This window comes from Onychomys torridus, chromosome 3, assembly GCF_903995425.1.
Source record: "Onychomys torridus chromosome 3, mOncTor1.1, whole genome shotgun sequence".
NCBI lineage: Eukaryota > Metazoa > Chordata > Mammalia > Rodentia > Cricetidae > Onychomys > Onychomys torridus.
The window spans coordinates 136,942,138-136,963,752 of NC_050445.1; the positions used below are offsets into that span (position 1 = coordinate 136,942,138).

Below are 21,615 nucleotides of genomic sequence, written 5' to 3' on the forward strand. Positions count from 1 at the left end.
ACAGACCTAGATATGCCCCATACCCACAGTTTGATACCATGGCCTTGGGTGGCAGCACAGGCCACCCAAGTCTTAGGACCCCAGCAACAGCTTGACCTTCAAAGATTAACATGGCCTCAGGAGTTGACCCAGACTGTAGGGCTCTGCATAGCCATCCTGGACAATGGGAACCATAGTCATCCACTCAGATTCAGGCCACAGCTGGGTTACAGACCCAGACATGGGCCCTAGCAGCAGTCTGGCTCAATACTCCAGGGTGGTAGCATAGGCCTCTTTGATTGGCATGGCTCCTACAGGGGGCACATCCCTTGGTTGTGAACATGGTCACAGGTGGTGGCTTGGCCCATCCTCAGGACCCTCAGTGGTAACAGACACCATGGACAACAATACAGACCCACAAGGCTGCATCAGGACCATGGACCAAGTTCATGGCCTTTGGCAGCAGCCCAGGCAGGAACAACACCAAGGCCCTGTGTGGCAAGCAGGCCATCTACATCAGCCTGTTCCTCACTGCCCTCTTCAGATCTGCCTCTCTCCCTAGCACACGATTCATTCTGCCTCTCTCTCTCTCTCTCTCTCTCTCTCTCTCTCTCTCTCTCTCTCTCTCTCTCTCCTATTTCCCCACCTTGTATTCGCTCACCATAATGGTTGGTGCCCAGCAGGCTCATGGTTGATTTCTTCCTGCCCCAAGTCTAGAGGCCTGGGGTAGACCTGTGGCTGTCCTCGGTGAGACCACCAGGCCAAGAGGCTCTTCCCTCTGTTTTTTAACCAAAGTGTCTAACTTCAGTATATTTTCCCTTTTCTGTTCATTGGAAATGGGGGTATAGTGGGTATTTGTAGACAAATTTCTAAGCAATCTTATTAAATAAAAAACACTGAGCCAAACAGTTCAAGCTAATCAACTGTCTTACTTATCCAGAGGGCCTGAGTTTACCAAACTGGACTGACTCCCCAGGGGAGACATTGTCTTGGAGGAGGTCGGAATGGGAGCTGAGCTTGGGGGGGGGGCTGGGGGGTGGGAGGAGAGAGGATGAGGGATTCTGTGGCTGATATGTGAAATTAAGTTAATTATAAAATGAAAATATTTTTAAAGAATTGATTTAAAAAAAAAACAAGGAGCCAAATATGGGATGAAAGCCCTAGAGATGAGGGATATAGGAATAGCCACCAGCCAACCTTACCTCACCATGATGCAGCTTCCAAATGTGAGCCACTTCCTGTCTACCCACACCTTTATTGCCTTGCTGTTCTTCCCTCTCATTGGCCATCTTAGCACAGATACCTCACTTTGTTGTCACTGCCTGTCTATACAGACCTTCAGGTCTCTATGGTTTATATTGGGATTAAAGGCATGTGTCACCATGCTTGGCTCTGTTCCCTAATGTGTCCTTGAACACACAGAGACCTTCTGCTAAGTGATAGGATTAAGGGCGTGTGTTACTGCTGCCTGACCTTTGTGTTCACATAAAATGGCTTGCTATTTCCTCTGATTTCCAGGCAAACTTTATTTATTAACAAACCAATCAAATATCATGACATTTCAGCATAGATAAAATATCACTACAGGAATTTTTAATTGTTTTAAATTATATTCATATATCCACTTTGCTTTGGTATTGATGACTAATGACAAAATTTATTGTTTCTCCAGGTCTACCACAAGGAGGAAAATTCATGTATCCATCACCCTTGTACAGCAGAAGAGCATGCAGAGATACATCATGTGGCTCACAGTGTGTACTCCTTCAGCAGGAGCTACGTCCACCTGGAGACAGAGGCCGGGGTCTGGCTCTGCAGTCAGAATCACACGGTTCGGGCACATTTCATTCTGCAGGGGCCGATCTTAAGAGTGATGGGAGAGCTTATCTTTTATTACCTGGTGAGTTCTACCACCATGTTGACAACGACAAAGAGTCATTCATCTCCTGACCATGTCTCTCCTTCTGACATGTTGGGTTCTAGGCTGGGTATTTCTGTCTGGGTCTCAAACAATAGATAGGTCAGTTACAAGAAAGCCTTGTAAAATATAGATGTAAGCTTGGAAAACACTTTCTATTGTAGGTCATGGCCAAGGGCAGAATTATCCAGACTGGAAGCCACACTCACCACATGGAACCAGGAGAATGTGAGTATTTCCCATCTGCCTAGTAACACATCTCCAACTGAGTTCCCCATATACTCACCAGTGAGGTCTCACCACTGAGCAACTAAGGATGCCATGATGGTTGTATGTCATGGCAAACACTCTCCACAGCAGGAAGTCAAGGTTCTGCCATCTAATGTAGGTTATCACTCATACCATAACTTCAGGATGGAAAAGTCTCAGACTTATAAACTAGGTATCATTCAACATGAGGAACTATCTGTTTTGAAGATGTAACACATGAAAACACAAAATATTCCAAGTGATGAATCTATGCATTCACACACAGATTATCACCAACAAGGCAAAATGTGTTATCTTAGTGTCCATCCAAAAAAAAAAAAAATGAAGGGTTCCATCCTTGGTCTTTAAAACACTCTAGGTACATCAATTTGATTCATTTTTATTTTTTTTAAATTGTGTGTGTGCGTGTGTGTGTGTGTGTGTGTGTGTGTGTGTGTGTGTGTGTGTAAGGATGTGCATATCAGTGTTGGTGCCCTCAAAGTCATGATATCAGATCCCCTGAAGCTGGGGTTATAGACTTCTGAGCAGCCTGATATGGGTGCTGGAAATCAAGCTTGGTCCACTATGAGAGCATCAAGTGATCTTAACTTCTGAGCTATCTCTCCAGTCCTTTGTTTTTATTTTTAAAGACATTTTACTTATTCTTTGTAAGTTACATATATTTGTACAATGTATTTTTTAATTTATTTTGCATCCTGACTGCTGTTTCTCCTCCCTCCTCTCCTCCCACTCCCTCAACCCATTCCCTAATCCACTCCTCCTCTGTCTGTTAAACAGGCCTCACATGGCTATTTAAAAAAGCATGTACATCAAATTGTGGTAAGACTAAGTTCCTCTCCCTGTCTTAAGGCTGGGCAAGGCAATCCAGTATGAGAAATAGGTTTCCAAGAGCCAGCCAAAGCATTAGGGACAGTCAATGCTCCTTTTGTTAGGAGTCTTACAGCTAAACCAAACTATACAACTCTCGCATATGTGTAGAGGGACTAGGTTGGGCCCACACAGGATCCCTAGTTATTGGTCCAGACTCTGTGAGTTCCTATGAGTCAGATTAGTTGGTTCTGTGGTTTGTGGTCTTGTGATTTCCTTAAGCCCTCTGGCTCCTACAATCCTTCCTCCCTCTCTTGAGCAGGATTCCCTGAGCTCAGCCAAATGTTTGGTTGTGGATCTCTGCATCTGTTTACATCAGTTACTAAATGAAGACTCTCTGATGACCATTGGGGTAATAACCAATCTGATTACAAGAGAAAGCCAGTTCAGGATACATATCAACTATTGCTAGAAGTCTTAAATGGGATCATCCTTGTAGATTCCTGGGAATTTTCTTTGTATCAGGTTTTTACCTGACTCTAAAATATGTCCCCTTTTCAGTCATCTCTTACAGTAATCTCCACCTTCCAACATGATCCCTCAAGTTCCCATTCTCACCAGCCCCAGTCCACCTGAAAGATCTTTTCTATTTCCTCTTCCCAGGGAAATCCATGTATCCCTCCTCCTTTGGGCCCTCCTTGTTACCTAGCCATTCTATGTCTGTGCATTATAGCATGGTTATCCTATGCTTTACAGTAAATATCCACTTATGAGTGAATACATGCCATATTTGTCATTCTGGGTCTGGGTTACCTCACTCGGGATGATTTTTTTCTTGTTTCATCCATTTACTTTCAATTTTTTTGATGTCATTGTTTTTAACAGCTGAGTAATACTCCACTGTTTAAATGTACAACATTTTCTTTATCTATTTGTCAGTTGAGGGACATCTAGGTTGTTTCCAAGATCTGGGTATTACGTAGAAAGTTGTTATGAACATAGTTGAGCATGTGTCCTTGTAGAATGGTTGAGCATCCTTTGGGTATATGCCCAAGAGTGATATAACTGGGTCCTGAGGTAGATCAATTCCCAGTTTTCTGAGAAAAAAAAAACATATTGATTTCCAAAGTGGCTGTACAAGTTTGCAATCCCACTAGCAATGGAGGAGTGATTCTGCCCTTGGCCATGACCTCCTCTTACTCCATATCCTCTCCAGCATAAGATGTCATTCGTGTTTTTGATTGTAACCATTCTTACAGGTATAAGATGGAGTCTCAAAGTCATTTTGATTTGCCTGTCCCTGATGACTAAGGATGTTGAAAAATTGTTTAAGTGTTTCTTGGCCATTTGAGATTCTTCTGTTGAGAATTCTCTGTTTAGATCTGTATGCAATTTTTTAATTCAATTGTTTAATTTTTTGATGTCTAGTTTCTGGAATTCTTTATATATTTTGGAGATCAGCCATTTGTTGGATGTGGAGTTGGTGAAAAGCTTTATCCACTCCATAGCTGGCTGTTTTGCCCTACTGATCATGTTCCTGTCTTACAGAAGATTTCAGTTTCATGAGGTCTAATTTATTAATTATTGATGGTAGTGTCTGCTTTCACTGGTGTTCTATTCAGGAATTGCCTTAATGTGATTAAATCACTACCAATGCACAAAAATAGTTTAATGATTATAGGAATTTGTTGAGGTGTTAACTCCTGATACAGGAAACACACAATACAAGAAATAGTGATTACAGCAGGATCCTGGAAAGGTGAAGAACAGTTCATTACTGTTCTTTGGAAGCTCTGCACTCATCCACACCAGGATCCAAGACCATAAGGTAGCAAAGGGAAAAGAGCGCACACATGTACGTGCATCCCAGGTCTTAAGGTTACCATCCAGGGAAAGCCCAAGGAGCAGGTACCTAGTAGCTACCTGTTGCCTCAGTAGAGCCTCTGCTTCAGGGCATGGCACAGACAACCACCCACACCAACGTGTTCAAGGCTACTTCCCACTTTCTCTTCTATCAAGTTCAGTGTAACTGCATTTATGTTGAGGTCTTTAATTCACTTGAACTTGAGTTTTATGCAGGATGACTGATATGGGTCTATTTGTGTTCTTCTACATGCCAACATCCAGTTATGCCAGCACCATTGGTTGAAGATGCACTCTTTCTTCATGTACAAAATATTTCAGTCATACCTACTCCTCATTAATCTCCTCAAACTCCTCCCTGACTACCTCTACCAGGCCCCTTCCCTAATTCCCATCCTTTTTTTTTAACTGATTGAGTTCAGTTAGTGCTAACAATACGTACATGTAATATGGGGCCATCCACTGAAACATGGGAAGTTTACCAGGGCCTGCATCCCTGAAGAAATCTGACTCATCTTCCCCTCAGCAGCCATCAACTGTCAACAGCTCCTTAGCTAAGACTGGGTCTCCATGAAACCCTCCCCATCCATGCTGGAATTTTGATGGGCTTGATGTTGCAAAGGTCTTGGGCAGGAATCAATAGCTGCTGTGACTTAAGGAATGAAATCACTCTGTCCTATCCTGTTGACAATGCTCCATTCTACTTGGCTCAACTGTCACTCTCTTAATGGGGCCTCTTCCACCCGCTCCTATTAAAACCCCAAGTTACCACTGGATCCTGGTATTCTCAGTATTCATCTACTTCACATCTTCCTTTCCAAAGATCATTTACCACATACAAATAAATTTTCTATAATTTAACTATTTAGTATCCATTTATCTCCATTACAGTACTGACTGCATGAAAAACATAAATTTAAATATGTAGTTTCATAGAAGTCTTGCAAGTGATTTCTAAAAGTGGTACGTACTTGTTAGATGCTTAACAAACTTACTGAAGAAGGGCTTCCTTGTCAATTATAAAAACTATTTGGCTACTTAATAAAATATCCAGTTAGTTCTTCTATAAACATTAAACAGGAATCATAGCACTCATCTTGAGGTTTATGAATCACCTCAGGTACACCAGAAATAATCTAAGAGACTTCTAAAATTGCATAATTTTCTCTCAAAAAATGTAAATACTGTGAGCATTTTATTGACTACAAAGATGTGCTTATTGTTTTCAAATGTAGCTTACTCCTCTGAGATAATCATTAAATATCAGCTCTCTGAGTACCAGGTTATCATCTATATTTTTCTCCCTCTTATCTAAATAATAAATAAAACATTAGTCAAGGTTGTTTCACTCACTTTTATAACAGGAGTATCTAACAGATGCTGTTTGGAATGTTAAAATGTAATAGAGATAAGAGATTAGTATGTGATTAACTATAAATCACCAATATAACTTTCCATGGTGAACATCTTGGATGAAAGTATCTTGCTGTGAGTGTCCCATAATCTCCTGAGATCATTAGCATACAAACAATTAACCACACAACAGCCTAGATGTAAGAAGGTCTTCCACATACAGTCCACCCACACCCTGTGTTTAATTATTTGTGGTTTTCTGTCAATATTCTGACCCAAACTGTCTCTTTCCATTCCCTTCAGTTCCAGTGAAAGGCAGCTTTGCCCTGGAAATCCCTGTGGATTTCAGCATGGCTCCTGAGGCTAAAATACTCATCTATACCATCTTGCCTGATGGAGAAGTGGTTGCAGATTCTGCAAAATTTGAAGTTGAAAAGTGTCTTCTCAACAAAGTGAGTGATTTATTTCTTAAAATTTCTATTGGAAAAGAGAAAAAAAAGTCTTAAGGATACAGATAAACTAACCCCAGTAATTGGTGTGTGCCTCAGTGGCAAAGATACAGACAGCATGAGAGTGCCAGATTTCTGTTCACAAACCCCCAAAATGGCTGGAGGGTGACAAGAAAGAAAGCAAGGAAGTGGAGGGAGAGAGGGGACCTGAACACTTAATAACTGGCTAGCGAGTTCCAAGTCCTGTAACTTAAATATTAATATATTTATGCCAGGTGCATGTGCACATGAATGCACACATGTGGGGGAAAGAGAACAATGTTCACATGGCTGTCTCCTCCAACATGAGTCCAAGAGACCAAGGTCAGGTCATGAGGTCAATAGCAGGTGCCTTTACCCACTGAGCCATCTCATAGACCCTCATGTCACATCATTTCATTCAAGACCAGTAATAGAATCCAGGCTATCAATGGTTAGTGTATTTAGTTTCCTTCTTATTTTTCATTATGTTTTTCTATGTGTGATAAGGACACATAGATAAGAGAGCCTTGCTGTTATTAAATGTTATGATACAACACTGTTAAATGTGTGCTGTATCATAGATCCCAGCACTCATGTGAAAAGCCAGGCATGACTGGCAGCTTTTACAACCCCACTGCTGTGCAGGCCAGAGGCAGGAGAATGGCTGGAACTTTCCACCTGCCAGTTTAGCTCCAGGTTCAGGAGAAACAGTCTCAAGTCTATAAGATAGACAGTGACAGCAGGGCACACACACCCTCCTCTGGCCTCTGCTGAGTGCATGAAAACATGTACCTGCACACAAGTGTGCACTACACCACACTCACATACCAAAAAATGAGCCATTTGTAAGACTTTCAGGGAGCTGGGTTAGTCGTTTGTGGCTTCAGAGTTGGATTGACACATCTCCTGTCTTCCTAACTCAATCCCAGTGGTGAAAAGGAAGCAAAGAGCCTCGGCTGAGTTCTCACGGTCATAATCTGGTAAACAGATGTGCATGCAGAGTTACAGGGTGACTCGCGTGGTAGGCTTCTTGGCTGCAAGAGCAGGAAGCTGGCTAAGCTTGATTTCCCTTCCCGCAGGTGGACCTGACCTTCACCCCAGCCCAAAGTCTTCCCGCCTCACAGGCCCATCTGCATGTCACAGCTTCTCCTCAGTCCCTCTGTGGCCTAAGAGCTGTGGACCAAAGTGTGCTGCTCCTGAGGCCTGAAGCTGAGCTTTCCCCTTCCTGGGTGAGTTCCCATCATCCTCTTTCCAAGAAAGGCCAGTGCTGAGGCTCTGAGACACTGGTTCTAAGAAAGTAGTAATCATTCAGACACTAGGGCTCTTTAACTTAAAAATACTTCATTTAATGCTAAAGACGTCATTAACAGAGCTCTTCATTATATATTCCCGAAGAACAGCTCCAAAAACTCAGCCAATAAACTCAAGACAAAGCCTGAAGTCAAGCACTCAGTGAGTTGTGAAGCTTGTGTGTGACCCAGGCCCTCTGTGTCCTTACTGCGCCTCTCCTACCCCAGGAGTGGCTTGTCCCCTAACACGCTCAGGATGGAGCTTTTCAGAGAGACGCTGTCTGGGGAGCCAAATGAAATGGTTTATATGAATGGAATCTTGTACATCTCAAGAGTTCCCCAAATCAGAAAAAGACAGAATGCTTTAAAATTTAAAAGCAGAGTACAAGGAGGTTCTCAACTTGTTCTAAAAATTCTCAGTAGCGTAACTCCAAGCATAAACTATTTACTGGAGTCTCAGCCAAGTTAACAAGAGCTAAACTCTTCTTATCATATTAAGAATGATGTTTACTAGGAAATATTACATGATCACTATAATAGTTTTAAAAATTATTATTGCCACTGGCTAATAGCATATTTTAAAATGGATGTAAGGTGCTTAAGGAATTTAAATTTAAAAACAGTAATCTTTAGTCCAGATAATGATGGGAATTATTATTATCTTCAACTAATGTGTAAGTTAAACCAGTTTTTAGCTTAGTTTTAATGATGAGTGTTTTGATGCACATGAAAAAATGCTTAGGAAAGCTTCTTTTAGATTTCAACTTTTCCCCAATCCATTAAATAAGAGATTTCTTGAGCTAATGTTTTAGCCGACAAATACAAGCAATTAGTTAACAAACAAACAAACACATGCACTGCCCAGAGAGTTGTAAGAAAAATCATGAACAGAGTTCCCTTCCTCCCACCACCCTGCCCTAGCCATGCTTTGGCTGCTTGTACTTTCAATGATTACAGCTACTTGTTTACTATTTCATTCCACATTCTCTATTACTCTTTGAAAGTATTGGCCTTTGTTCATTATTGGCATCATCTGTTCATTCTTCTTATTACACAGCAGCATATGAAAGCTGATTGTGCAGACCCTTCCGGTCTTCACCTTGCCTACAAATCAATATGATTACTGTGTGAAATCCTTAGACAGTTTTCATTTCTATAACCAACACATGTGCTTCATTTTTAAGTCGGATAGTGAGCTGGGGTCATATTTCCTCTCTTTTGTTTTCTGCTGCTGTCCCCACAGAGCCCTCTGTCACCCTGCCTTCTGTCACCCTGCTATCACCTGGCTGACTTCTGAAACACAGGGATTCACTCCAGTTTGAGGAGTCCCTTCAAAATTCCCCACGTTTGGTTCACTGTTTGCTGACTTCTGGACTTCTGTTCAGGTTGCTGCTCCCTTGGGGCACTCAGCATGTGCTAGTGCTGTCCTGAGAAAGAGGGAGTCAGTGACAAACTTCTTTTGCAGCTATCAGTGTCTGTAACTACATCGATAATTAATACTTTGAAATGGGGCAAATCATCAGCTGAGAAATCGTGTTCCCTCAGAAGTCTGGAGACATTGGGTGTGTGGATTCATATCTTCCTGAGTTAGTGCTAAGATGCTCAATGTCACTAATTCTGCATCATTCTATTTGTTCCATGTTTTCTCTCTGGAATTTTTAAGATCTTTTATTTATATCTGATATCCAGAATATTCACAAGCAGGTGAGGCCGTGGGCTCTTACTGTGTCCTGGGGAGCCTGTGTATCATTTCTGACATACTGTTTTTAAATGCATGAGATAAAATATGTAAGAATACCAGAGAGAAGAATTGAAAAAAAAAAGCTATACCCTGTATGAAATAACAGCCTAATTAAGCTACAATATCAATACAAATCATCATCAAGCAAATTAAAAACAGAAAGGGCTGAAGCAGCGATCACATAAACACTCCTATGTTTACTATGATCCATCTTAACTCACATCTTTCCACACACTGGTTGTCAACCAGGCATAGATAGGGAACAGTGGAGCCCACCTCCAGACAGGGCCTCTGCACTGAGAAAATAGGAGTTCCCTGTCCAGAAGCAGGAGGTTCTTGAGTACCCATTTGCAAAGGTTGCCCTGTTCAGCCATGTGGGTCAAGCTTGCCATTTGTTAATCCACTCAAGTCCTGATGAATAATGATGCAGACAGCATTTCAGGCTACCTGAATAACACAAATATAATGTGAAAACAGCTCTGATATTGATCAAAAGTCATAATCTACCTAATAGGTGTGTATGTGGCTGCTTATTGATACATAAGTCAAGCAATGTTAAATATCTGTTAGATGCCTAAGAAAGTGAGGATATGAATTTTCCTACCCAAATATCCAGATTCCTAAATTCACAGTCCCTTGTGATCATGGGGATTATAAGTTAAAAACCTTGATGGAGAGGTTAATTTGCTTCTTTTCTAAGATTTTTTCACTTCTGACTTCTCTCTCAGTCTATTGCTCTTGTTAGGCAGATAGTGAGTGTCTTGAGGAAATCATCTCACATTGTCTTTCTTTTACTCCAGTCACCCTTGGGTTTTCTGTTTTCTGAGCATTTCCTTCAGATGTACCTGACATATTTTGAAATATTTTGTTGCAAATTAGCTTTATGTCAAAACCTATTTTTTCCTGCTCTATATTTGGAAAAGCCTTGAGTTAGCTGCATGGATACATAATGTGCCCTACCTCTGTGAGAATTTTATAGTTTTTGTTTGTTTATTTTATTTCTTTGTACTTTGGAGGTTTTTTTGTTTTATTATTTGGTGTCTAATTATCATTCTTTCCCTAACGCTCCTATCTTTGATCATGTTGGTTTCTGTCATTAACACTGGAAATCTGTAGAAAAATTACAAATCAATTCATTGGGAACTTAAGCTGGCTCTGTGGTCTGAGCTTGGGTGATGCTATCTGTCACATGACTGGCCGTGTTGCTACTTTAGAGCAAGCCAGTATGTTCTCTCAGAGGGAGCCACCAAAGGCAAAAGTCAGTTCGTGAGCTTTGTTACCCAGTCACCGCCCATCCCAAGAACACGTTCATGTCTCAGAGTCCCAGGTTCAGCATCCTGGGTTGAGGAGACTTTGCTTCCTGTCTTCCTCACTCATTCCCCTAGCCTTGCCTTCTGTGGACTCCTGACCTCCAGTGCCCAGGCTGGGTCGGGTGCAGTCTGGCAAACTTGCTTGTACATCATCAGCTTCTCCTGTGTCCCCTAAAGCATGATGTGTGTCCATTTGAACACATGACCTGCAGTCTCTCTCTGTCTTTCTAATTCCACGCACTACAGTTTGGAGGGTTGAATGCATCCTTCTGTCAAAGGTGGCTTGGATTTGTTTGCTTTGTTTTGAATTTTTTCCCCTGAATCTTAGGAAAGAAATATGTAGAGAAATCTCATTCAGATCTCTTCAGGCTATTTATACTGACTAACACAATTTTGGTTTTGTTTGTTTGTTTGTTTTTATCAGTAAGCTGAAATACACAACCTATGTTTTATATTTATTGAATGGTTTATGTAGTGTAAATATATTTCTGTTTGATGTTTTATATTAAATTATATTAAAATTACATCATTCTCAAATATAATATGCAGTATTTACATTCATACTTTTTTAAAAATATGTGAAGTATTTTTAGCCTTTTTCTAAATATTGTGAACAATTTTAGAATAAAGCACTCTTCAACAGAAAATATTCAGAAGACCTTGTTTGGGGACCATTGAACAGTTGAGAAATGATTTGCAGTGATCACACTGATTCTTTTCTTTCTGTGAGAATCTTCCAAGAACACCCAAGAAAGAGCTTCCGTTGTCTCCTGTTTCTCACAGATATACAACCTGCCAGATGTGCAGCCCAGCAGCTCCATCCCAGGTTCACACCAACTACCTGAAGACATGCAACCATGTTGGTTGGTTAGCGATAAGGGTGGACTCCCACTCTTACGACCAGAAGAGAGGGATGTCTACAGTTACGTGGAGGTAAGCAGTGCCACCCATTAACAGGATGCTCTAGGAATTATTTAGGTTTCATGAAATGCTATATTGGTAAAGAATTTTAGAGTCAGGCCAGGGATGTGAATAACTAGCAGACTAACCGCCTTGCGGGTCCATGAATTCAATCCTGAGCATTATAAAATCTGCATCTTGGAAAGTGACCAGTCTAGGCACAGAGTAGATGAATGGCATTTTCTCTTTAATTCTAGTTTTTTGAAACAGATTGTCACTATGTATCTCTGGCTTTTCTGGCACTCACTCTTTAGATCAGGCTGGCCTAGAACTCACAGAAATTTGTAGCAAGTTTTTCTCTGTCCCACCAGCCAGCTCCCAAGTAAAGACATGGAGCTTATTATTAATCATAAATGTTCAGCCTTAGTTTAGGTCAGTCCCACTAGCTCTTATATATTAATTTAACCTGTTTCTATTCATCTGCATTTTGCCTTGGGCTTTTGACCTTTATTTCCTTCTATATGTGCTACTTTCCTGCTTCCTCTATCTAACTAGACCCTGGACTCACTTTCTCTCTCTCCCCCTCACCCCAATCTAAATTCCTCTTCCTACTTGCTCTCCCTGCCAGAAAGTCCCCTGCCCATTCTCCCTGCCTAGCTATTAGCCATTTAACTTTTTATTAAACCAATCACAGTGACAGATCTTTACACAGTGATATCAAATATCTCTCAACAATGATCCACCTGCCTCTGCCTTCCAAGTACTAGGATTAAAGGCGTGCACCACTGTGCATGGCTGTAAGTGACTTTTTTAAACCACAGGGCTTTGTATCAGAAAGAAGACCAGCACATATGCCTCACTATGAATTCTGTGTTCCTTACCACACTCTCTAAAGAGTATGAAAAATACAATTTGGATAGGGATTCTGCTTGAACATGTGAACCTATATATGAATCAGTTACAATAATTTTTATAAACATTGAGTTTTTTCAGAATTTTGAGATATTTTTCTTGAGTGCTAATTTTCTTTCCAGGACATGGGCTTAAAGGCATTCACCAACTTGAAGATCAAATATCCTAAAGTATGTCCTGAAGATGAAAAGATTCTTCCAATGCAAGGTAAAAATAGCAAATTAGCATGTATTTTAAGAATAAAATAAATGTGAATTTTTTATCAAGGGTGCTAAAATACAATTGGAGAGCATGTATAATATCCAAATACTAGAAAAATAGCTCAAATTTACCTCAGCAAAATGTGTCCAAATGTATGCTGGTACTACAAGGAAGTTAGAGATTGGAGGCCCTTCCTTCAATGTTAAGGAGACAGATAAGACAAAGTGCAATAGTGTAATAGAGAATCATTGTGAGAAGTGTGGAGAACTTTTGTAGACATGTCAGAGAGGTGAAGAGAATTTCCTGTGTATTAGAGACAAAGAAGAGAAGGAAAAAACCAGGCATTGCAGATAGAGGGGAGGATGGGAAAAGCAAAGCACTCAGGTCAAAGGTCACACTCACTCTCTCTTCATCAAATACCAACCATGTGTAACCTTTCCCTCTTCCTTCATGGAAGCCACTTCCAGACTGGCTGCTCCAGTTTGCATCCCCACCATCAGCAAGAGAGTTTCCCTTTCCCGTTCCTCTCCAGGTGGTTGTCAGTTATCTTGTTGACTAATCTGACTGGGGTGAGATGAAATCTCCAAGTTGTTTTAATTTAGATTTCCTGAGTTACCAGCATGATGGACACTTTTTAAAGATATTTCTTAGCCATGTTTATTTCTTTTGAAAATTCTGTTTAGATCCCATTTGTAAGTTGGGCTGTTTTCCTGACCCTTTGTTTTTTAGTTCTTTATATACTCTGGATACTTATCCTCTATCATGTGTACAGGCAGCAAAGATTCTCTCCCACTCTGTGGGCTTCCATTTCACTCTATTGATTGTTTCCTTAGCTGTGTAGAAACATTTTAGTTTTGTGAAGTCCCATTTGTCAATTATTGACCTTAATTTCTAAGTGAATGGGTCTTATTTAAAAACTCCTTTCCTGCACATCTATTTTGTAGAGTTACTGCTTATGTTTCCTTTATAGCAGTTTAAGGTTTCATGTTGAGGTTCTTGACCCATTTGGAGTCGATTTTGTGTGGGGTCATTGATGTAGGTCTATTTTCATTCTTCTGTATCGAGCAGCCAGTTTTCAGAGCATCATTTGCTGAAAATGCTGTCTTTCCTCTAGTGTGTGTTTTGGCATTTATGTAAACTATCAGATGATCTGTGTTTGGAACTTGTATTTTGTTCCATTGATCTATATGTCTATTTTTGTGCCAGTACCATGCTGGTTTTATTACTATACCTCTGCAATATAACTTGAAATCATGAATCCCTCTCTTCATTATTATTTATATTCTAAATAGTAAAATTTAATTATAAATGTGTGTTAACATAAAATGAAACATAATTCTAACTGGACTGTATTAATTTTTCTCATACTGATTTGAATAATGATAAAAATATCACCACAAGCAACAGGACCTAAGGCACTATGAGTACTCTAGACTGTGGATAAATTGGGCAACTATCCCTGTAGATGCTTAAGGCAATGACTGAAGAACTTACTTGATAGAAAATACCAAATAACTAAAGGTAAATAGAAACACAAGTTAGAGGTTGTGGTCTTTACAGAGAAGGACCTGTGGAAATGAAGCTGTCTGTGTGTCTATGTGTTTAATATTGGGACAGGTTTCCAAAGTTGAGATTCAGTTTGGAAATACTTAGATAAAGCCCTAACTAAATCTGCACGTATACTTGTTCTTGGAAAGAGAAGGGCACAGACCCTCTGTCACCACCTTCAAATCTTGCATTTCTTGCTAGTATAAACCTAAGCCAGTGTTATAATTCTTGAGTTATAAAGTTACTTTGCATTACCCCCCCCAAAAAACAAACCAAAATAAAACAAAAAACAAAACACAACCTTGATAAAGACTTCTCTATTGTATGTATTTTTTATCCAAGAGTTTGTACCTATACCTCTTTCAGTTTTTATATAAATGGAAACTATGAAAATATTGCATTCATTTTATAAATCTAGATATCTAGAGAAAGAAAAGCATTCCAAGAATGTCTCTCCTGATAATGTAGCCATCACTCAGCTCTGGGCTAGAGTGATGCTCATTGTAGCCACAGGATCTGTTGCCTCAGAGATAGTATTATGAATCTTTAATCCTCCTATGGGAAACGTTATATTTGTAAGCATTCACTGACTAACCAAAAAAACATGCACTGTGCTTCATTACAACTCAAACAACACTAGGTGATGTTTTCTCCAGGATTTCATAATTTCTATTTTTGGCAAAGATGTTACCCACTCTCCCACAAAGTGAGAGATTCAATGTATCATTTCCAGTGTCATTTTGATAGCATTTAACAGTCAAGAAGAAACTGAAAATTAAGCTACATTTAACCTGTACATTGTTTCCATTGTACTCAGAAGTATGTCCATTTCTTCTATTGTAACCACATAGTGCCTGCTAAGGCATATGATGATGGGACTAACAGAGAACATAAAGAAATCAAAAGCATACCAACACGTAAAGATCCACCACCTAGTAAAGATCCACCACGTGAAGATCCACCTACTGAGACCATTAGAAAATACTTCCCTGAAACCTGGATCTGGGATTTAGTCACAGTAAAGTAAGTAATTTCCATTTGTAAAATTCGGGCTGGGTATGAAAATTTTATTTCTTTGTTTTCTAGTTGTTTTCTAATTAATATCTATCATTAACAATGGAAATGACCAATTTAAAAGACCATTACATATCAACCCATCAATTATAAAATACATTTATTTCTATCACTCCTAGAAAATTCATACAAAAATTTATCACATACTTTCTGATGCTTAGAACCATTCAGGAATGCCATATTAAGTAGGAAGTAAGGCGGTCCTACATGGAGTAGACTACTAGACTGTACATAGAGTGGACCATATAAGTCATAAAATTGTCCTATGGTATTTTAGAAATGGGAGTTCAGAGACAACTTCAAATCTATGTTCAAATTTCCAGTAACACAAAGACTTGGAAGTGTCATGAGGCCATGATTTGAACTGAGTAAACAAGGCTTCAAAAAAACACTTATTCTTCCACCTGGAGTCCTGTTTACACTGTTCACTTCCTGTAAGTCTTTTAAAAAACCCAAAGGAGTGGCCTGAAGTCACACTCCTTGGTGATAACATTAGATCATACTCATAGTGACCATCTCAGAAATAACTAATTCGTGTGCTCACTTTCTGTACCTCACATTCTCACTCTCTCAGCTCATCAGGAGTAGCTGAAGTGGATGTGACAGTCCCTGACACCATCACTGAGTGGAAGGCTGGAGCCCTCTGCCTTTCCAGTGAAACTGGACTTGGCCTCTCCCCTGCGGTGTCTCTCCAAGCCTTCCAGCCCTTCTTTGTGGAGCTCACGATGCCCTACTCTGTGATCCGTGGAGAAGCCTTCACACTCAAGGCCACCGTGCTGAACTACCTCCCTACATGCATCCAGGTGAAGACCTTTCTGAATAAAGCATGACCAGGGAAGAGGGAAATTAGAGTGTATAAACTTTAACTAAGAATTAAATGAAAAGAAGGAATAAAGGAATAAAGGGATTGTATTGGGCCCAATCAACAATGGTTCTAAAGGCTTAAAAAATTGCCAGACTCTAGTTACAAATACAACAAAGAGTAGTTTAACAATAAGGATACTACATAAAATGTATTAGGTGATTTTGCCATTGTTGAAATAGTACAAACTGTACTGACAGATACAGGATGTCCTGTGTGGCCTCTAAATACAATAAAAAAATATGGTCCACAAAGATATATTAGGGTGTTGTTGGGATAAAATGGCAAAATGTTCTATAGTGAATTTTCTTTGTTAGATGTATACCAACAACACACAGTAGATAACAATATAGTACAATAAATACATCTTTCCCATTAAAATAAAGCAAATAAAAATAAACTTATAATTAACCATCTAATTATGTTTTTAGACAATACATAGATGATAGCTAAGTAAAACTCTAGGCATGTATGTGCATATGAAATACATGCAAGCCTTCTGTATCACCTTATGTGACATTCTAGGCACATGAATTTCAAAAGCTCCTACTCTCTTTTTAACACAAATCCCCTCCACACCCTTCCACCTACCTTCATCCACACATAATATGTAGTCCTCCTGGGGTGACATCTTTGTTATTTCTCTGCCATGTGGGGCCACAGGTCAGTGTGCTGCTGGAAGACTCCCCTGACTTCACAGCTGTCCCAGTGGCAAAAGATGAAGATTCTTACTGCCTCTGTGCCAATGGGAGGCACACCACATCCTGGTTGGTAACTCCCAAATCCTTAGGTGAGTGAAGACTCTGTAAGGGGACACTGTGCAGAAAGACTGAATGCAAAAAGGTTTCTTTAGTTACTTTCTTCTCATTGGACCCTCAAGCTCTGGGTCATGGCTACTTCTGGCCCATGCTTACCACCTTCTTAAACACAGGACAAAACCCTTGAACTACTCATAGAACTGAGGATACTTTGCAGATCTTGGGGTTTGTAGGGTGCCGAGTTCCTGGCACATCTGAGCTCAGCTCTATGGGCCATATGTTTCAGGGAATGTGAATTTCTCTGTGACTGCGGAAGCACGGCAGTCCCCAGAGCCTTGTGGTTCTGAGGTGGCCACTGTTCCTGAAACTGGGAAGAAGGACACAGTTGTCAAAGTCCTGATAGTGGAGGTGAGTGACATCTCATGATTGACATGTGCTGAGAATGGTGCAAGATTGACTCTATCTCATAGCAAATGGCAAGCTCATACTTTAAATCAGTGTGTTCTGTCTTCTTTCCTCTTCCTAATCTCTTTACTGGAGCCTGGAGGGGATGGCCTATGCCAGTTTATCTTCCTAAGCTTGACCTCTTTCTTCTGATCCTGTATTTTGTCTTTATTATCTTTCCTTGTCACCTTCATTTTGACCTGGCATCCTCAAATTCTCAAATGTTTATGCCATTCCTGAAACAGTGGAAAGTTAGACCATCTAATTCCAGTTCTGGCTCCTAAAGAAGAAAAGCTGTCTCACCTCGCCAAAAAATAAAAATAAAAAAATGTCTCGAACATCTTTATGTTTACACACTCAGTAATTTATTGAGTCTGGACTTTCTATCTTTTTGTCCCAGCCCGAAGGAATTAAGAAAGAACATACCTTCAGTTCACTGCTCTGTGCCTCAGGTGAGTGTCCTTTAGAACAGTAATAAGATAATAACTTACATCATCTACTTGGATCTCTTACAATATTTCTCTAAGAAAACCAGGATAGTTGAGTAGCTTGGTCTGTTTTTCCCCCTTGCAGTGGGATCAGGACCTGTCCCTGGTGCACGAGCTGGCTATTTGGACCCTATTCCCCATGGGATGTCTTGCCCAGGCTTGATGCCAGGAAAGGGGCTTGTTCCTGTCTCACCTTGATGTGCCATGCTTTGTTGACTCCCATGGGAGGCCTGCCCCTTTCTGAATGAGGAGTGGCTGGGGGGTAGACAGGAGTTTGGTGGAAGGAACTGAAAAAGAGGAGGGAGGGGAAACTATGGTTGGTATGTAAAATAACTGAAAAAAATAATTAAAGAACATCAGGATACTGTATACCTTATAGCCACTAAAATAAATCACCAAATTGAGTCACACAAATTATCAAGATCATTACTCACCTGATGAAGCTACCAAGAGTGCAGTCATGCTTCTGCTAGGACTTTAGAGGTCACTGTAGCCCTTTTCTAGAACACAGAACCTTCTCCTCCAGCTAATCTCAGTACTTAGAAAGTTATAGCTAAGAAGAGAATACCATCAAAATTTTCCTTAAAAAAAAGAAAGAAAGAAAGAAAAAAGAAAAGAAAAGAAAAGAAAGAAAGAAAGAAAGAAAGAAAGAAAGAAAGGAAGGAAGGAAGGAAGAAAGAAAGAAAGAAAGAAAGAAAGAAAGAAAGAAAGAATACAGAAAACATCTTAGGAAGGACAACGTTTCTTTTATATGAGGTTATAAATAAAAACAGAGGTTTCTATGGCCAAATAAATTCCATACATAAGCCAAGCTAAATCATGATGTGTATTAAACAAAACATTTTTCTTTAATAGTTGTTTCAATGACTTGTTCTTTTCATCCATGCTCCTCACTGGACACACTATTGCAAAAGGAATATAGCAATGTGTCACACAAAGGGAGCTTGCTGTCCCCTGTGAGGGACAAGCACAAAGGCAGAGACTGTCCACTCATAGGAATGACCACATGTCCAGCACCTGCACCAGTGAGTGGAGGAGTGCTTGTCCAAAATATATTTGTCAAAAGAATAAAGAAATTGGAATAATAGTTTAAATTTAATGTAAAATCCATTATTATATGAAAAGTTAACAAAAGAGATGAAATAAAGCAAATTTATTTGTAAAAGAGATAAACTAATATAACAGTAACTAATAAAGTGTGTAGAAGAAAATTATCATATAATGCTAAATCCTTTAAATGTTTTCCATGAAAGAAAGTTCATGAACAGGGTTACTGGAGATCAATTTTTAAAAACAAAGGACAAGGTAACAAAAACCCTATTCTTCCCATTGATCAATTCTGGTTCTCCTAATATTTATTTCTTACAAGGCAATCTGGCCATCACCCCTGCCATACGAAAGACTTCCATGACAGCAGCATGGGAGTGATCAGTGAAACCTCCTAAGGCCAATCAGGGGGAACCAGGAATAACAAAGGCCATCTCAGAATGTATCCATTTACTTATTCTGACATGTTGGAGGTTTATTCAAACATTGCCTTATTTTAGGTTTCCATAGCTAAGATAAAACACCATGACCAAAAGCACCTTGTAGAGGAGAGGTTTATTTCATCTTACACAGATACAGTCCATCATGAGGGAAGTGAGGACAGGAACCTGCAGGCAGGAACTGAAGCAGAGTTATTGGGGAGTGCTGCTTTCTGGCTTGTCTTCCCTGACTTGCTCAGTTTGCTTTCTTATACACCTGACAGGACCACCTGCTCTGATGAGGACCACCCACACTGGGCTAGGCCCTGCCACATCGATCATTAAAAAGAAAATGGCCCAAGACCTGCCTACAGACTGATTTTATGGAGGCATTTTCTCAATGGAGATCCCTGTTTTCAGAAAACACTAATTTATGTCAAAGTTCACATACAAAAAAAAACAAAACAAAGCAAACAAACAAACAAACAAAAACCTCAAAGCAGATTATACCTAAACCAAAGTTCAACCAATAAAATTATTTTCCTGTGTTTATTAAATAATCTAGTAAGGCATCAATAGGAGCCTCAAAATTCCTTTTGGAGATGCTTTGCTTCAATACAATCAGTGATGACAGCAAATGCAATACAGCTTGGCAAGCCAGTAGTACCAGGAAATGTGGATTTGTGATATTTACAACAAGATCGCTTTTCTAGAGAGGAAAGAAGTCAAAGCTTAAGACACAGTTCTAAGCGACTGGCCTCAGGGCATTTTAGAAGTTCTGAGTACTGAAATAATCATGTGACTGTTTGTTTTGTTTATTAAGATGCTGGCATATCTGAAAAATTGTCCCTGATGCTCCCATCAACAGTAGTGAAAGATTCAGCCAGAGCCCATTTCTCTGTGTTGGGTGAGTCATTCCGTCCCTAGAGGACTTGGGACAATAGTCACTACCACTGCCTGATCCCCACCGTGATTCCAAGTGTAGTTTTTGAACTACTACACTTGAACTTTTTGATATCATTCTTCCATCTCTAACCCCTCAATAGCCACTGCGTTCCCAGCACACCTCACCCTTGAACTTCCTTCACATCATTGGGAAGTGATTCTATTAGAGATGTTATTTTGTTCTTGATGATAACGGCTGTTCTATCTGATGCTGTAGATAACAGTCTTATTAAATAAGAAACACAGAGCCAATTACAGAGTTAAAATCCCAAGAGGTCAGAGAAATAGCTGAGAGCTGCCTTTCTTATCCTTAGCTGTCACTGTCGTCCTTCCCCTCAGAAAGAGGCCTGCTTCCTGTGTGTCTGTTCTTTTTATTGACTTTCTGTTCTACCTTCTCATTGGTTGAAACCCAACCACATAACCTCCTCGTCACTGACTGTCTATACAGACCTCCAGATCTTCTAAGGTTGGTATTGAGATTAAAAGTGTGTGTCCCCATGCTGGCTGTACCCTTGAACACACAGAGATCCTCCTGGCTCTACCTCACAAGTGCTGGGATGGAAGGCGTGCACTACCACCGCCCAGCTTCTCCTATGGATTGCTATTAGATCTGACCCTCAGGCAACTTTATTTATTAACATACAAATAATATCACATTTCAGTACAAATAAAATATCACCATATAATGTTACATCTCTCGCTTCCAGGTGGTATCTTGAGTACAGCCATAAAAAATACACAAAATCTTCTTGAAATGCCCTTTGGCTGTGGGGAGCAGAACATGGTGCTTTTTGCTCCTAACATCTATGTACTGAAATATCTGAATGAGACCCAACAGCTGACTGAGAAGACCAAGTCAAAGGCCATCGGCTACCTCAATACTGGTCAGTAAGGCTTAGAAACTCCACTTTGTTCTTGTGAATGGTCTCTCTAGTAATGGGCTTAGCACTGGAGGGGGAAAGCTGAGCAGGGTCCTCAGTTGGTCAGTCCTCTAAGCCAGAGAGTGTGAGGGCCTCT

At 40.1% G+C, this 21,615-nt stretch overlaps 1 protein-coding gene across 1 annotated transcript in view; it reads left to right on the forward strand.

Moving 5' to 3' along the window:
- Positions 1-21,615, forward strand: part of LOC118580270 (murinoglobulin-2-like) — a 54,590-nt gene that overhangs the window by 22,937 nt on the left and 10,038 nt on the right. The window contains exons 12-24 of the mRNA XM_036181942.1: positions 1,652-1,879; positions 2,062-2,125; positions 6,494-6,642; positions 7,740-7,889; positions 11,784-11,933; positions 12,935-13,040; positions 15,413-15,584; positions 16,210-16,438; positions 17,161-17,287; positions 17,542-17,663; positions 18,100-18,151; positions 20,477-20,560; positions 21,306-21,482. Of these exons, the coding sequence (XP_036037835.1) occupies positions 1,652-1,879; positions 2,062-2,125; positions 6,494-6,642; positions 7,740-7,889; positions 11,784-11,933; positions 12,935-13,040; positions 15,413-15,584; positions 16,210-16,438; positions 17,161-17,287; positions 17,542-17,663; positions 18,100-18,151; positions 20,477-20,560; positions 21,306-21,482 (1,810 nt within the window). The remainder of the gene's footprint in view (positions 1-1,651; positions 1,880-2,061; positions 2,126-6,493; positions 6,643-7,739; positions 7,890-11,783; positions 11,934-12,934; positions 13,041-15,412; positions 15,585-16,209; positions 16,439-17,160; positions 17,288-17,541; positions 17,664-18,099; positions 18,152-20,476; positions 20,561-21,305; positions 21,483-21,615) is intronic.